Below are 17,906 nucleotides of genomic sequence, written 5' to 3'. Positions count from 1 at the left end.
AGAATGTTCATAGCAGCTTTATTTATAATAATCCCAAACTGGAAGCAGCCCAGGTATCCATTAATTGGAGAATGGATAAACAAACTGTGGTATACTCACACTATGGAATGAGAAAAAAGGATTAAAAAGGAATAAACTACTGATACATGCAATAACATGGATGGATCTCAAAAACTTTACAGCTAGTGAATTAGTCTTAACACCAAAAAAAATAAATAAAATCCCATTTATATAAGGTTCTAGATCAGGGAAAACTAATCTGTGATGGAAAAAATAAGAATAGTGGCTGCCTCTGGAGGGGAGGAGTGGGGATTGACTAGGAAGGGGCATTTAGAGAACTTTTTAGGATAATAGAAATGATCTGAATCTTGATAGAGGTATGGGTTACACATATGTATGCATTTGTCATAACTCGGCAAATGTGAAAAGATGTACACATTGTAATGCGTACATCTTTCACCATATCTGATGTAATATGTATATTGAAAGAAAAAAATCAGTAAATGGGGTGAATTCTTTTCTTCTTTTTTGAGATGGAGTCTTGCTCTGTCACCCAGGGTAGAGTGCACTGGCACAATCTCGGCTCACTGCAACCTCCGCCTCCCACGTTCAAGCGATTCTCCTGCCCCAGCCTCCTGAGTAGCTGCGATTATAGGTGTGCACCACCACATCTTTTTGTATTTTTAGGAGAGACAGGGGTTTCGCTATGTTAGGCTGGTCTCGAACTCCTGACCGCAGGCGATCCGCCTGTCTCGACCTCCAAAAGTGCTGGGATTACAGGTGTGAGCCACTGCACCCGGCCCTAAACAGAGTGAATTCTAATGTACAACATGCATGCGGAAGTAGTTCGGGTACTCATGTCTGCAATTGACTTTGAAATGTGTCAAAAAACAAGATGGATTGATGGATGGATCTCCAGAGGGATGACTGAGTGACAGATATGCAATGAAACAAATGAGTGAAATATAATGGAATCTAAGTGTTCATTGTAAAATTCAACATTGCTGTATTTTATAAGATTTTCATAATATAATGCTAGGGGAAAAGACATTTTTGAGACAACTGAGTAGAGCTGAATAAAGGCTATTATTGGATAACAGGGAATTTTTTGGGTCCATTTTCTAAGGTTTAAGAATAGTATTATGAATAAGTAGGAGAGTTCATTTTTAGAAGAAGTATTCTCAAATATTTAGAAGTGTCATGACTGCAACTTACTTTGGGGTGGTTGAGACAGATGGTTGAGTAGGTAGAAAAACTGATAGAAAAAATTGTCAGCAATTGCTGAATCCAGGAGGTGATTTCAAAAGTGTTACATGGTCCTTTTCTCTCAAATTTTCTTTATGTTTGAAATATTTAATAATAAAAATCAGGCAAAAACAGAACTACCTGGGTCTGAAGAACTGTGGGATCGCTCCTCCCATCAAGTTGGGTCCTAGGTGCTAGATGAACACAGGTGGAAGCTGGCTGGCCTGGTCCCATCATGTCAGGTAGTACACAACAATAGTGACAGCCTTGTCATCAGGCAACAGTCTTCCCTAAAACCATTCCTAAAACGAAGCAAAGCCACTTCAGACCAACAGCGTTCAAACAAGGGAAGAGAATAGATAAAACACAGTGCCATGTGCCTGTAGCAATATACTAGAAGTAGCCAATAGCAACCTCATACTGAGAGTGATTGCTTAAAGACAGGTAAATGATAGTTTCTTCCATTTATAAAAGCAACCACACTTTGGAAGTCCCCAATTTCAAAAAAAAAAAAAATAGCGGAACACTTACTATTTTAATAATAATCTCTTGATCCCTTTCCATGCCAAATTTCAAATCTCAAAGGTCTCCAGCAAGACATTATTCCCAAAACAGAGCTTTGCCATGGTAAACTAGCACGTTCCAGCCGGGTGGTTTCTGGACACGCAGTCTACATTAACAAGTCTTAATACTAGTCAGAAAGCAGTATGCTTCACTCTACTGGGTGGCCCGAAGGCACACAACGCTCAACGACTCTAAGTAAACCTGTAGCATCAGAATTCCTTGATTCAAGCCAGGATCTGCCATTTGGAGAACTGAATCATGTCTCTCAATCTTCACTTCTCCCCATCTTTCCCCCACCCTACATGTATGTATACAAGATAACAGATACGAAAGCACTCGGTAAGCTGTCAAGGGCTATACCCTTATCATTGCCTTGCCCTACTCTGAAGGCCTCATTATAGACTTTACTATCCCTGCCATTCACACACTGATCATGTATAGTGTTGTCTCATACTGTTATTTACCTATTTCACATGTGTATGCCGCATCTTCCCAGCCAGACAAGGCGCCTTGAGGGGAAGGGCCTTGTCTTGCTCTTCTATTTCCCATCACAAAGTGCTTTGAGCATAGCACACGATTTAGCGTTTGTTAAGCCGATCTTCTGTGAACTGACTAGTTTTAAATCCCTGCGGAATTTGTTCTCGCAAAAAAATCTGATAGTAAATCAATTGGGAAATTCAAGGTTTAAAAAAAAACCCTAATTTAAGCTTTTGAATAAATCCAAAATTTGCAGAGTAGATTTGCTTAAAGACAGATACTTCTCAGGAATATAAAGACAGCTTCTAAGAGTCCTTATTTCTAAGGCTGTAGACACACGGTGAAAAAAGCAGATGGGAGGAGGCAAACGAGCGAGGCAATCCCAACTGGCTTGACACCGGCACAGGTTGCGGGGCTGGAGTTGCAGAATGAAGTCTGCAGAAATGGGGCCCAGGGATCTGCAACTTTTGAATGGTCAGTACTTTCCCTCTGGCTGCTTCTAGGTGCCAAGGGCCAAACAGTCCATTCTCCACTAGAAAAAAACTAGGTGATTCCCACAGTTCCAGGATGCCTCAAGTGATGCTACATACACATACACACACACACACACACACACACACACACAGACACACACAGACCACACACACACACACACACACACACACACGAAGTCCAGGGACACCCAGCCCTAAACTGTCCCCCTATACAAAGTTCTGGGACTCTCCTTGCAATCTGGCCCTTTCCCTCTGCTCCAGGAAACTTCCCAATTTGTCCCTCTACATACCCTGGTGCATCTCCACGAAAACCCTCTCTCCCCCATGCCGAGATGCCCTTACAGCCTGTGCTTATCCACAACCCATGACAAACCTCCCCCTAACCTGTTCCCTCCCACAGAGCCCCAACTTCTTCCCTACACACATTACTGGAACGCCCCCCTCAATCTAGCCTCCCCCACATAACTCTCTCCCAAATTGCTCCCTCTCACTCTGACTGAAGACACTTCTCCAGCCAGCCTCCTCCCACTTGGCTGTAGGTGGTCTCTGAAACGGCCAAGGCCTATTTCCTCTCTTGAAACTGGGGGTACCCCCACAGCTGTTCTTGTCCCTGACATGTCTAGAGCATTCTCAAAGGCCGTCCCTTCCCCCACAGACCTTGGACAACTCCATAACCTGGTCCCGGGCACACAGATGTGAGATGCCCCCACAGCCTGGCTGCTCCCGGCCAGTCCCGGAATATTCCCACCACCTGTCTCACCCTCTGAAGCCCCCACTCCCCCTGTGGACTGTCTCCTCAGCACCGTCACACCTGAGACACCCACATCCGCTTCTGCTCCCGAGGACCCAGTCACCCACACCGCAGCAGGTGTGCGCCCTGCCATGGGAGCTCCTACAGCTGCAAGCACCCCCAGAGGCATAGGCACCCTCCCGGCCTCGGGAATGGCTCCACTGTCTCTCCTTCTCCACAGGCCTGAGACACCTTCAGAGCCTGTCTCCCCTTCCACAGGTCCAGGAACCCTGGCAGCTGTGGGCCCCTCAGTGGCCAGTCTCCTTGCCCATATGCCTGAGCAGTCATCCCCAGAGCCGGTATCCCCTACCATCTGCCCAGGGAGCCCGGGAGCTGTGGGCACTCCCATGGCCATGGAACCTCTAGCAGCCACAGGCCTCCCAGCAGTCTGCCTTCTTCCAGACAGGCCAGAGACACGCTCAAAGAGGGTCCCCTCCCCCACAGACCCCGGAAGCCCCACAGCCATGGACACTCCTGTAGTCTGTCTGCCTCCCAACGAGCCTGAGACACCCCCAGAGCCAGTCTTCTCTCCCATGGGCCCAGGCATCCTGGTCGAGGTGGGCACTTCCATCCTTGTGGGACCCTTGGCATCTGCAGGTCCACCCACCGTCTCTCCTTCGCCCCACAATTCTGAGCCAGTTTCCTCTTGCACAGGCCTAGGCACCCTGAGAGCCACGGGCACCCCACTAGCTGCAGACAGCCCCACAGTGCCAGCCATTCCTGCAGTTTGCTGCCTCCCCGACAAGCCTGAGAAGCCCCCGGAGCCAGGCTCCAGTTCCACAGAACCAGGCGCCCTGGGGGCCAGAAGCACTTCGGTGGCCACAGGAGTCCTTACCCTCTGTCTCCGTCCCCAAGGTCTTGGGATACCCCCAGAGTCAGTCTCCTCCCCAAGCCCAGGCCCCTCAGGTGCCACAGAAACCCCAATAGTCTGTCTCCTTCCCCATGGGCCCGGGAAGGCCCCAGAATCACAATCCTCCCCACCAGACCACAGCTCCTCCGGAGCCACAGGTCCCCCTGAGGCCAGAGGTATTCTGGCAGCCTGAGCCCTTTCCCACAGGTTCAAAATGTCTCTAGAGCTGCCTTCTTGACACACAGGGCCAGACGCCCACACAGCAGCAGGCACTCTGGCAGGCACCTTTCCAGAGCCGGGCACACCCATCGCCATGGGGACCCCTGCTGTGCCACACCTGTGCTGGGGCACATCTGCTGCCCTGGGTATGCCCACCGTCTCAGACACCCCCACAGCCTGCCTCCTCCCACACAGACATGAAACATCTCCACAGCCAGCCTCCTGATCCACAGACCCAGAGACCCCTAAAGCTGGAGGCCCCAGACTCTCTGGCTCCCCCACAGCCTGCCTCCTTTCCCACAGGCTCAGGACATTCCCACCACAGGTCTCCTCTCCAAGTCCAGGCACTGCCTCGGCTGGGGGCCCCGCAAGAACTTGCTGTCCGTCCCACAGGCCCAGGGCCCCGCTGGGGCTCAGCTCTTCTCCCAGGGCTCCAGGTACTACCACAGCCTGGGGCAGCCCTACCACCTGTCCCGCTCGCCACAGCCCTGGGACACTCACACAGCCCGTGTCCTTCCCCAAGGCCCTGGGTACCCCTGTAGCCTGTTCTATCCCCCACAGGCCTGGGGCACCCCCAGAACCTGCTGCCTGCTCCCCAGGACATGATGGCTCTGCAGTCTGTGCAGCTCCCCGTGACCTTGGATCACCCCCAGAGCCTGTCTCCACCCACACAGGCTGTCCCCTTTCCCTGAACCCTGGGTCACCTCCACATCTAGTTTCCTCTTCAGTGGCACAGGGCACCCCAACAGAATGTCCCGTGCCCCACGGGCCGGGCCTACCCACAGAGTCTGTCTCCTCCACAGCCTGTCTCCTGTAACACACACCCGCGGCACCCACAGAAGTAGGCTCCTCCTCCACAGCATCGGACACTCCGGCGGCCTGTCCCCTCCCCCATACGCCAGGGGTGGCCCCACAGACTGCTTCATGTGCCACAGCCCCAGGAATCTGCGGGGAATGTCCTCTCCCCCACAGCCCTGCACCACCCCCGCAGCCGAGCTCTCCCTCCACGGCTCTGGGCGCTCCCACAGCCCCAGGCCACCCCACGGTCCCAGGCTCGCCCACAGCCTGTTCTTTTTCACAAGGGCCTGGGACAAGCCCATAGCCTATCTCCTCCCCAGTCCCAGGAACCCCCCCAGCTTGTCCCCTCCACAGGTGCGGGGCCATCTCAGAACCTGACGCCAGAGCCCCAAGCACACTCACAGGAGGAGGCACCCTCCCGGCATGTCCCTGTCCACAGAAACCTAAGATTCTCTCGTAAGCTGCCCCTATGCCCAGAACTGTAGGCCCTGAGGGGGCCCGAGGGATCCCCCTTGCCTGGCTCTTCACCCAGGGCCCTGTAAGACCACCACGGCTTGTCTCTACCCAGGAAGCTCGGCCACGAACACCCCTTTCGACAGGCCCCTCTCCTACAGGCACGGGATGGAGCTCGACTCTACTTCCTTCCCCACATCCCGAGGCGGCCCTCATAGCCTGCACCTTCAGCCACAGGTGCAGAATGCTCTCATGGCCCAGAGATCCTGGGCGACCTTTTCCCTCGCAGCCCCGGGGACTCCTATCTTCGGCATCCTCCTCCCCAGACCCGGTCACCCACACAGCCCCCGCAGGCCCAACCACCTCGGGCTCCCCAACAGCCCCATTCACCCACACAGCCCCAGGGTCCCTTGCAGCCTCGACGGAGCCTGGGGGCCCAGGAGCTCCCAAATCCTCATTCGCCCCGGCGGCGTCGGCTGTGTCCGCCGCTTGTCTCGTCCCCCACGGCCGCTGACAGCCCTGCGGCCTTTCTGCACTCACACAGCGCGTCTCCCACTCCAAGGACCTTGCCCGGCGCCTTGCTCCACGGCCTCGGGACGTCCCTGCGCCCCGTCTCTTCCCCCACGGCCGCCGAACTCCCCGCCCCGACCTGCAGGGCCCCACGCAGCGACCCGGCATCTTAGCCGTCTGCTCGCCCCGGCGCAGCCTGGGCAAGGCCCCACGGCCAGTCGCCCGGCTCATAGCTCCAGGGGAGTTCCCTTCCTCCCTACCGCGGCCCTGGGTTGTCTTAGCACCTCGCTCCCTAAGCTGCTCCACACAGGCACTCATACACTCAGCTCTGGGCCTCGCAGCCTTTCTCCCTCCCAGCCCCTCACCCATCCCACCCCCGCCCAGTCTCGGGAACCCGCCCCCAGTCCCAGGCCCCCCTAAAGCCTAGACGGCAGAGAAGGTAATTGGGGGGACAAAACAACAAAGGCTTTCCGAGTCAGATCTCCTCTCCCCCAGGTCCATGACTCAAAGCAGCTTCCCAGAATCCCCCCTAGCCCCATCCCGAACCCACCTGGCGTGGGGCGAGGCGCGGCTACCGGGAGGCGGGCAAGGGGGGCCCCAACTAGGCCGCGCTTCCGGCCGCCCGCCCAGTCGCCATAGCAACAGGCGCAGGGTGGCTTGGGAGCCGTTGAGACGCTGAACTACTGAAAGATCCAGGTGTTGCCAGGCGTTAAGTTTTGCAGCCAGTGTCCATGGGGTCGGCTAGATTAAGGTAGAGGCCTGGGCTTGGGAGTGCAGCGAGCGCAGAAATATCTGAGAAACTAGAGCATAAAGCCATGCGGACGAATTGTGGTCCTCAGAGGCTCCCGTACTCTTCAGCGGCGCTGGCTTCCGCAAGCCCCGCCCTCTCGCCCATCCGGAAACAGCCTCGCCCCGCCCACGTGGGACCTGCCCGCAGCAGCGAGACGTGCACTCCTCCAGCAGCAGCTGCATGTCGTGCCAATGGCACGCTACGAGGAGGTGAGCGTGTCCGGCTTCGAGGAGTTCCACCGGGCTGTGGAAGAGCACAATGGCAAGACCATTTTCGCCTACTTTACGGGTTCTAAGGACGCCGGAGGGAAAAGCTGGTGCCCCGACTGCGTACAGGGTGAGGCCGGGATTCGGGGGCTGCTAACGGAAATGGCAGGAAGGCCGAACCTACGACCAGAAAGGGGGCTTAGCGGAGGCAGAGTCTTGGTTCTAGATATCCGCGGGGCAATCTAAGCTGTCCCCATGTCAACTCCTATTAAATCCTACCCCGTCCTGCCAAGAGCGCTCTTCCTTTTACCATTTTACCCGGATGATCTTGGAATCTAGTTCCTTAAAACTTCCCACTCTCCCAGTACCATTAGAGTCTTAACAGCAAACGTGAGTTGGTCGGTAAATACATGTGCTTTCCATTGTTATGGGCGCGGTGGTGCGGGGGCAAATCGGGACTGGGATTTGGTCCTTACCCTTAACGTGGCTCTAAGACCAGAAGTGAACACCTGACTTCTGTTGACCTCTTCAGTTAGCTGCAGGTTAAAGTCTGAGTACTTACCAAGACTGGGGGAAGGGGAAAAGATTATCAGTGCCTGATTCTAGAGTTGACGTGCGATTATTTTATCTCCACTTTTTTTAAAGCTGAACCAGTCGTACGAGAGGGGCTGAAGCACATCAGTGAAGGATGTGTGTTCATCTACTGCCAAGTAGGAGAAAAGCCTTAGTAAGTGGCAATGTATCATCTACTGCACAGACATGCACACATTGCACACTGAGGCGGGAAGGGCCTCAGGGACGCACCCAGTTTCTGTGTTATAAGGCAATGTCTGACAAGTTAAACAATCAGAAGCTATTAAATACAAATTTAAAATTCCCACCTGAAGTAAGTAAGGGTAATTTAACGAATTTGGTCTGGTGTAAGCCCAGAACTTAGCTGGCTTTACTTTTATATCTTAGTCACACTTTAAAACTTTGCACAGGGTAATTAACAGATTAAGCCATAGTCCGCAAGGTTTTTTAAGTGTTTGCAAGAACAGTGATTACTAAAAAATTAAATGTAGGAATATGTCAAATATTAAGCACACTGTAATAAACCAAGTAAATTTCTTTCATGATCACTTTTTCTTTTGGAACAGTTGGAAAGATCCAAATAATGACTTCAGAAAAAACTTGAAAGTAACAGCAGTGCCTACACTACTTAAGTATGGAACAGTAAGTATCTTTAAATATGCTGGGTCTGTAATTCACTGTCAAAACTTATAACTTGCTGTGGATCCAGATTTGAAAAGATCTTGACATTTCATCTCAATTCCATTGCTGTTGAGAGTGCTGCTGAAAGTCCATTCCTATGGCCAATCCCAATACACTAATAATGTAAATATCTAGCTATTAGGTCTTTTTCATGTTAAGTCACTCTTTAAAAATTCTATAGCCACAAAGTAGGTTGACTCATAATTCCTTAAAACACTGGCATCAACAGTTGTTTTCTATTTAATTCATAATTCTGGTTAAAAAGTAAGGGCACCTCTTCTAGTTCAGTCATGCCCCTGGGATCCTAAATTAAAGAGTTGAGGGGAAGAAGAGGGCACTGGGCTTGCTGTTTCCTGTTTTAGTCTGTGGAGCTTCCTGGTATTTGGGGTTTAAGTCTCTTCAGCCAAGTATGTTAGTGATTCATCTTACAGCAAATATCTTGACTCTTTCATAAAACTTGTTATAACTAGTTGATAGTTTCTGAATTGCATAATTTCTGTGTTCAAAAATTAGTGTCATTGAAGGCAGAACCCATTCCACTCCTAATAACGTTTTATAGGAGTAGTGAAGATTTGACTCTTCTTCTCTTACAGCCTCAAAAACTGGTAGAATCTGAGTGTCTTCAGGCCAACCTGGTGGAAATGTTGTTCTCTGAAGATTAAGATTTTATGATGGCAATCATGTCTTGATTTCCTGATTTGTTCTAGTATCAATAAACTGTATATTGCTTTGAATTCATGTTAGCAATAAATGGGGTTAAAAAACTGGCATGTGTCTAAACAATAGAGTGCTATTAAAATCCATGAACCTTTAGTTTGCCTGTAATATATGGATGTTTTTAAGATATAAACAAGTCTTCAGAAGTAGCAGTAAAGGCTCAAAGGAATGTATCATTGAAGGTGACGGAAATACCTAAAAACTCCTAAAGGCGCAGAGCACACCTTCCAAATCCTTCAAAAGATCAGGATCTTTTATTTTAAATTCTCTGCATCTGCAAAGCAACTGATATTCCTGAAACCCCTTCTTTGATTTTGGAATGTAGAACCTAACTTCACCACTGAAGGAAAGCATATTATCTCTAATCCAGCCTCTGCTTAATTCAGGCAGTTTTGTTTTGTTTATGAAAAAACCGACTCCTGAGCACTAGAGGCAGTTTGTTTTACGGCTATCTCAATGTGCTTTACTTGGGATAAGGCAGGTGGCGGAGAGGGGCTGGAGAGACTATATAACCCAGTGGTGGGAAGAACTCCAAGCTGAAGTCAGTCACACTGATTCTACCACTTACTAGCTGTGTAACCACAGGCAAGTTACTCGCCCCATCCAAACCTCAGTTTTCTCTTCTATAAACAAGGTTCTGAGAATAAAATGAGAATTCAAGGAAGCACTTAACATAGCACCTGGTTTGTGGTACCTCCCAAATCAATGTTAGTTTTCCCAAATGAGCAAAAGTATTTGAGGCTCCTCATGTTTGTTCTAAAGTCAAGAGCCCAGTTAGTAATTAACCACTAGTTGTCCTGCCATGACTAGGTTAAATGAGGCCACAGTGATTCTTAAAGCCACCTTGCAAAGCAGGTAATACAGGTATTTCCTGTCCTGCAGAATTTAAGAACCTTTATGTAGTTCCTATCCTGTGATTTAAAGAGGTCACTGACTCCGCTAGTCTCACTACGTAGATAAGAGTGGTAGAGTAGTTGATCTGAGGGACAGTAAGGTTCCAGGAGATGGCCTTGCCCTACTATGTCAGGAAGAGCTAGCCTTAGGATTCAGTATACGTGGTGGCCCACCCCTACCCCATGCCCCAGTGCCTCATTTGGTCTAAAGCACCTAACTTTTCCATTCTTAATCAGCTGATTATGCTAAATGCATTAAAAAAAAAAAAACCTTACAAATCCACAGGGAAATCAAAGTAGACCAATTCAGGTTTAACAGAAATAGTCTATTAACAATAAAAAGTTGGATTAAAAAGCACACTAAAGGTTCTAGGGGCTACCATAATAAAGGTAGATAGGAAGAGTTTTCATTTTTTGTCTTCACTGTACAAAAGAAATACATTATATACATGTATTGAGAGCCTCATCTGTATCCGGTTTTTCATTTTCCCGATGTGTTATTTTGTTGTTGCTGCTCTGCCAAGGCTTGTTGAAGGCGCATCCGCTTCCGGGAATAGTGCTGCCAATGTAGGATCTGCTGTTCATCAATGAATTTCGCACACTGAGCATTCACCAGCTCCTTTCGGAAGTGTTCATATTGGAGCAGCTCTAACATGTGTAAACACTGAGGGTACCTGGGTTTAAGTTTATAAGTAAATGAGCAACATAATTTAAGTAAATAATGCCAAGGTCTAATTAAGTTATTCTCTTAAAAATGATCTTGTAGCCTACCATTTCTTTAACAGTAACTTAGTACACTCTGGTAGCATAGGATTTTTTCCCTGATTGGTCATCCAAGGTCAGTGTTCAGCAATATTTTCGAAAGTGAGAAGGTTTAAGTTCAGAAAGATTAAATTTAAACTTGCTCAGGACCACACAACACAGTAACTGGTAAGCAGAGTGAAAATTTAGGGACAAACCATGCTATTCCCTTCTAGTGGTTTCCAACGTGAAGAACATGAACATATTTTACTAATTCTGTGTTTAATTGATAGTTCTTTGTTTTTCCATCAATAGTGATAAAAAGACAACTTTCATTTACAAGTGAGTTGGTTTGAAAGAAAACTATGCACATACATTGTACTCTTGTTGTCCACAGGGATATACCAGCTCTGAAATTAGATATCCTCTAGGATTGGACAAGTAAATATACTGTAGATAAGGACAGCCAAATTTCTGGCTATCAGAAAAGGAGTTATAGACAAGGAAAGGAAAAAGGCTAGAATGAACCCTCTGTTACTAAGCTGGTATTGAAAACATCAGTGTGTACTTACGGCTTTTAATATAGACAGAGGATAAACAGATGTATACATGTGTGCATGTATACACATACACACATAGAGTTCTTGAGCTTTGTGTACTGAGAGGGCCTAGAAGCAATGACACTGTGGTACTAATGAACACACAATGTCCAGATTGTGGTATCCAAGGAGCAGGTTTCCTTGGAGAAAAGGGTGATTCAGGGATAGGACAGGGAAAGTACAAGATGAGCCTGGAACATTACGTCGTGCCAGAAGAAAAAGTGCTAAAAATTATTGGGATCAAAAGTATTCAGGAACCAACTTGAAGGGACTCCCAATGGCCAAATCTAGAATACTCAGAGCAAGAAAATACATAATTCTAATTCACAGGATAAAAATAAGAATCCAAAAGTCCATACTAAATGGATGTAAATTTCTTTAATAAAATAATAAATAGAAAACAAGGGAATGTACTTCCTTACAATCGAATTCCAAACTAATAAATGCAGAATGACAGAATTCGGAAATCACCACAGTAAAAAATGTTTCAAACAAATATCTTCAAAAGATGCTAAAATGGGCATGTAATATGATATTTACATAGTCTCAAAGGATTTCCCCATAAGATACTTATTAATACATAAGGAAAAATAGTAACAATATGGAGAAACCTAGAAGGTACCACCCTCAACCAAGTTATCAAAATTAATGTCACCAGTAGTGAGACAAATAGACTTCATGTGACTGCAGATACATGAAGGATACAAAATCATTTCTGTCATAGTCATGGAAAAGAAAAGACCACTGAGATGAAAGGAGACTAAGACATGACAGCAAAATGCAACATACAGGCCTAGACTGGATCCTGTACTACATACAGCACCCCAGCAGGACAACAGGCCTTGACTGGATCCTGTACTACATACAGCACCCCAGCAGGACAACAGGCCTAGACTAAAGCCCGTACTACATACAGCACCCCAACAGGACAACAGCCTAGACTGGATCCTGTACTACATACAGCACCCCAGCAGGACAACTGGCAAAATGTGAGTGAGGTCTGTAGATTAGGTAACAATATTAATGTGCTGATTTTTGCTGATTGTAGTGTTAGACATTTGGAATATCTGGGTGAAGAAAATATAGGAATTATCTTGACTATTTTTCCAGCTATTTTGTAAGTGAAATTATTTCAAGTTGAAAAGACAAAAACTAACTGAGATAATTAAAATACATTAAAATATAGGAAGTGTGGGGAAAAGAGAGATCAGATTGTTACTGTGTCTATGTAGAAAAGGAAGGCATAAGAAACACTGTTTTGATCTGTACTAAGAGAAATTGTTCTGCTTTGAGATGCTGTTGATCTGTAACTTTAGCCCCAACCCCGTGCTCACAGAAACATGTGCTGTATTGACTCAAGGTTGAATGGATTTAGGGCTGTGCAGGATGTGCCTTGTTAACAACATGCAGGCAGTATGCTTGGTAAAGTCACCGCCATTCTCCATTCTCGATTAACCAGGGCACAGCGCACTGCGGAAGGCCACAGGGACCCCTGCCCAAGAATGGGTATTGTCCAGGTTTCCCCCCACGGAGACAACCCGAGATACGTCCTCGTGGGAAAGGAAAGACCTTACAGCCCCCAGCCCGACACCCGTAAAAGGGTCTGTGCTGAGGAGTAGTGAAAGGAGGGAGGCCTCTTTACAGTTGAGATGAGATGAAGGCTTCTATCTCCTGCTAGTCCCTGAGAATGGAATGTCTTGGTGTAAAGCCGACCATTCCCATTCATTCTATTCTGAGATAGGGGAAAACTGCCCTGTGGCTGGAGGTGAGATACGCTGGCAGCAATACTGCTCTGCTGCTCTTTGCTACACTGGGATGTTTGGGTAAAGGGAAACATAAATCTAGCCTATGTGCACATCCAGGCACAGTACCTTTCCTTGAACTTATTCATGATACAGATTCCTTTGCTCACATGTTTCCCTGCTGACCTTCTCCCCACCTGTTGCCCTGCTACACTCGCCTCACCAAGATAGTAAAAATAATGATCAATAAATACTGAGGGAACTCCGAGACCGGCGCCGGTGCAGGTCCTCACATGCTGAGTGTGCCGTTCCCCTGGGCCCACCGTTCTTTCTCTATACTTTGTCTATGTCTTATTTCTTTTCTCAGTCTTTGGTCTCCACCTGATGAGAAATACCACAGGTGTGGAGAGGCAGGCCCCCTTCAGGAAGTAAGCAGATAAAGCCAAAGTTGCACAAGTGATATGCAAATGACTAAAGTGTGGAAAAAAGGATACTAGAGCAATGATTCTAAAACTTTAATGTGTATATGAACCACTTCTTAAAATGCTGATGGATTCCTTAGGCCTGGAGTGGGGCCTGCGCTCTACATTTCTAAAAAGCTCCCAAATGAAACCAATGCTAATGATGTGAACACCACATTGAATAGAGGGCTTCATACATGCTTCTAAGATAGTAACTTCCAAGACAGGAAAGGTTTGCTGTCTACACACTAAAAATACACAGTTGCTCTAATTGTTGGCTGCTTATGCTAGAATGCTCTATTCACACCTGCCCTGGCTAACTCCCTTTCATGACAGCATTAGTAGTTAAAAGGAACCAGGATGTAAGTTCCAGCCGGGTGGCCTTTAGCAAGGTACTTAACCTAGAAGGTTCAGTTTCTTCAACTGTAAAATAATGTGACAACCAAGAGAATGGTCTCAAGTAGCATTTAGTCAATAACTAGAATTTAAACATGCAGTGATTACATCAGAATACATTAGATGACAATAAAGAATCATACTCAGGCTACATGTCAACAAGATGAAACAGAAGCAGTATAAAAGGGATGTTCCGCATTTGGTGTTTTTAAAAATAAACAAGATAGGGAGAACATTGATGAAAATAAGAACTGAAGGATTTTAATTGACATAATGCTCCCAGCAAATCAACAATGTGATCCTCTCCCCACCCCCACCCTCAAAAGTAATATAAACAAGTTGAATTAATAGAGGTATATGTCCACATGAAGAAAAGAAAGGACCTCTGGCCCACTGTACTCTGACCACACATGAGGGCCTGTGTTTAGTTCTTGGCTGAACTGCACAAAGTACAACTGCCAAACATCCGATGGAGGGAACCTGAACTCCTGGACACCATGGCACAACGGCTGAGAGTAATTGAGAAAAACAGATGGAGAGGGATGTTATAGTGGCACCTACTGGCTGTCAATGAAGCAGGCCAAGTGGTAGAAAGTGTCTCGTCCACCAGGTGGAAAGCAGCTAGTAGTGACAGCTGCTCTCAGCTTCAGCCAGTTGTTGACTTGGGAGAATTAAGATCTATGGTTACTAGATCTTCCGGATTTGAAAGAGTAGTGGGAAACCTGCATTTGTTATATAAAACTTTCTGATCTTCAAATGTTGGCAAGTATTAAAAAAAAAAATTAAAATCTTCTGCAGACTGAATAAAATGCCCAAAAGGGGCTAATCTGCAATCTCTCTTGAATGTAAGTATCTGGAAGGTGGTTGTCCTCAAGAGGGTATAGAATGGTTCTAGCTTAATCCAGGGACAACCAAGTTATCAAAATTAATGTCACCAGTAGTGGGACAAATAGACTTCATGTGACTGCAGATAGATGAAGGATAACACTACAATGAGACTAGAGCTACAAGGAGAGACATTATATCACAATATAAGGAAGAACTTTCTAACATCTGGCTAACAATCGAATCAGCTGTCCCTGACAGAGTAACATGGGCTCAATGAAAATCTGCAGAGTGTAGATGACCATCTCTCGGCAACGTTGTGGGTAAGATTAAACTTGTTGGTGGCTAAGGCTTCCAACACTGAGTCTGTAAATCTACATACATACAACATTCATTGAAATCTATTTTTCTTAAAAGTCTTTTCTTTGGATTATTAAATGGATAAAAAGCCAGAAAAGGTGCAAAGGGTCCTGCAGGCAACATAAGATGTATATGCTTCGTGAGTCAATTGTTATTGGACACAGAAAAGTGACTTCCAAACAAGTTTGAAACATTTTCCTCTCAAACTTTTTTTTTTTAAAGGTTCACTATTGCTTTCTACTTAAGACAAAGCAGGCGTGAGTTCAAGGTGTTTTTTGTTTTGTTTTGTTTTGTTTTTTAAATCATTAAAAGTGAATTGCTTTGTGGTTATATGCTTCTTGCAACTCAGTAAGCCTTAACAGGAAAGTGTCTGCTGAATGACCTGAATGGTAAATATATATATATATATATAAATGAGTTAATGCATATGAAGCATTTAGCACTGTTCCTGGCACATAAAAGGCCTTAAATAAAAGATAGCAACTCTAAGACTCAGGTTAAGATCACCTCCTCCAAATAACCCCAGAAACACCTTCCTTACAGATACCCTCTTTTAATTTCAGCCATGGCTTATGTCACTACATTTACAGATTGTGAGTTCTTCGGGACCAGAAACCTGGTGAGATGGGGAGGGTGGTGAAAGACAAGGTCAGACCAGGCAGGGCCAGATCATATAGGGTTTTAGCCCAAGAAAAGAGACTGGATTTTATTCTGCATGGTATGGAAAGTCATTGAAAGGTTCTAAGCAAGAAAGTAAAGTGTTCTGATTTATAGTTTTAAATGATTAAGTTGGTTTCTGTGTAGAAAGCTGTTTTGCTTGGTTTGGTTTGGGGTGGAGAGAGGGGCAGGAAGGTAAAAGTGGAAGCAGAGATAACCAGGGAGTAGATTACTGCAGTGATACAAGTTAGAGATAAGGGTGTCTTGTATTAAGATGGTGACAACGAAAAGAAGTGGAGAGATTCCAAATACATTTTTGCCAATGTGAAACGAAGAAATCTATTATAAAGTATACACATGCTTAGGATTAAAAAAATTAAACTTACTTTAGATACTTGGCATATTCTGGGTCTTTCCAGTAAAGCAAGTATTTAAGATAATTAACAAAAGCTTTGTCTTTGAAGTAACCTCTTTGGGCAAGAACTGAAAAGCATTAAAAAAAAAAAAAAGTCAAACCAAAGATTGGTCAAACCAATCTTTACACTATGCTTTGTTACCCCTAATGTAAAGGATCTATTTACATAAAACCCCCACCACCAACACACATTGAATTCAAAACACAAATCCCAGTGCACAATTACATCTGTATACCAGCAATGTAATGTCATTCAATTGAGAATGTGTAAAAGTAGATACTATTTTGAATTGCAACTCTTCTGTCACAGATCACTAATAGCTACTCAATTTAATGAGATGCTTAACAACTTACAATTAAGGTAATTTGGGTTGGCTAAACATTGCACAAATTCCAACTCCAACTGAAACCGAAGTCGATTTCCAGCATCATCTAGGAGACAAGACAGCAAAAATCATGGAAAGTAAGGGTCACTGCATATAATGCTGATTTGTAGTAAGGAAAGAGCAATAAAGAAACCTGACTAATGCTGAGATGGTCTTCCTAAACTGGGAGTGGGGGGAGATAAACCTTTCTTCGAAATCTAAGGAAAGCGGAACCCTGATTAAAAGGAGTTAGAAGTTTCTCTAAAATTAAAGAGAAACCATCAAAGAAAGCAGCAACACAAACGGAGAATTCCTACCACTCGTGGGCCACTATGTAGGAATTTTAACAGTGATCACTAAGGTAGGCTGTAACAACCATGGCTTCCCCTATTTTAATAATGCGTTATAACAATTGTTAACAGTGATTAAGTTTTGGAAAAGCTACGTGCTGAATCAGTTAAGAAAAAGTTAGGATGCAAGAGACTGTGGAGAGCCTAAAGATCATGGAGCGTATGCATATAAGAAGCACCAGTAGCAGAATGATACATAAAGTCCGGCGACGATATTTCAAACTTAGGCAAGCTCATGTGAGAAGCAGAAAACCAATTAAGGAGGACACGGTTTAACACACAAGTCCTCTCCCTTAGTCTCACCCACGCCGGGGAGCTGGTGGGGTGGTGTCTGAATAGCAAAGATGTGCGAACAAACCAAATTAGGAAAACTGCAAAGAGTACCTTAGTCTTTCTAGACGCTACAAGAGCCTTCTCACCTCCTCGTCCAAATATTAACCCTGCCAAGAGTAAGGCCTGGAAGGAGGCCACGGGGAAGCGGTCCGGGCCGAGGGGAGTTCCATCTGCGAAGACTCCAAGATCAGAGAGCTACTCACCTGTCTCCATAGCGACGGCAGCGGCCATAACAAACGAAGACACCAAAACGCCACCAGCCTGACCGAGCAAAAGCCCAGAGTGGCGGGCGAAGTTCCGGAAACCACGGCTCTCTCTTCCGGTCCCGGGGCACTGTGGGATATGGGGCCGGGAGGCTCCGCCCATCCCCGGCCAGCCCTGGGATGGCTCCACCCTCGCTGG

General features: G+C 46.3%; 3 protein-coding genes across 8 annotated transcripts in view; 1 reads left to right on the top strand and 2 right to left on the bottom strand.

Moving 5' to 3' along the window:
• KIAA0753 (KIAA0753 ortholog) overlaps window positions 1-7,086 on the bottom strand; it is a 65,033-nt gene extending 57,947 nt beyond the window's left edge. For 4 of the 6 annotated variants that reach the window (XM_033184872.1, XM_033184871.1, XM_033184867.1 and 1 more), the window contains exons 1-2: window positions 6,951-7,086; window positions 1,387-1,547 (exon numbers count right to left, since the gene is read on the bottom strand). In XM_033184872.1, coding sequence (XP_033040763.1) covers window positions 1,387-1,482 — 96 coding nt within the window. In that variant the 5' untranslated portion in view covers window positions 1,483-1,547; window positions 6,951-7,086. The other 2 variants (XM_033184869.1, XM_033184868.1) reach the window with 2 other exon arrangements.
• Window positions 7,076-9,463, top strand: TXNDC17 (thioredoxin domain containing 17). Its single transcript, XM_033184880.1, has 4 exons — window positions 7,076-7,526; window positions 8,042-8,123; window positions 8,536-8,611; window positions 9,244-9,463. The coding sequence occupies exons 1-4, from the start codon at window positions 7,382-7,384 to the stop codon at window positions 9,310-9,312; spliced, it is 372 nt and encodes a 123-aa protein (XP_033040771.1). The 5' UTR covers window positions 7,076-7,381; the 3' UTR covers window positions 9,313-9,463.
• Window positions 9,464-10,558: 1,095 nt separating this feature from the next.
• On the bottom strand, window positions 10,559-17,905 carry MED31 (mediator complex subunit 31). Its single transcript, XM_033184874.1, has 4 exons — window positions 17,708-17,905; window positions 16,811-16,888; window positions 16,428-16,524; window positions 10,559-10,934 (listed from the first exon to the last, which is right to left on the bottom strand). The coding sequence occupies exons 1-4, from the start codon at window positions 17,868-17,870 to the stop codon at window positions 10,742-10,744; spliced, it is 531 nt and encodes a 176-aa protein (XP_033040765.1). The 5' UTR covers window positions 17,871-17,905; the 3' UTR covers window positions 10,559-10,741.
• Between the last annotated feature and the right edge of the window lies 1 nt (window position 17,906).

The sequence above is a fragment of the Trachypithecus francoisi genome, unplaced genomic scaffold (assembly GCF_009764315.1).
Source record: "Trachypithecus francoisi isolate TF-2019V2 unplaced genomic scaffold, Tfra_2.0 Lachesis_group20, whole genome shotgun sequence".
NCBI lineage: Eukaryota > Metazoa > Chordata > Mammalia > Primates > Cercopithecidae > Trachypithecus > Trachypithecus francoisi.
This window is presented reverse-complemented; position numbering and strand designations above follow the sequence as displayed.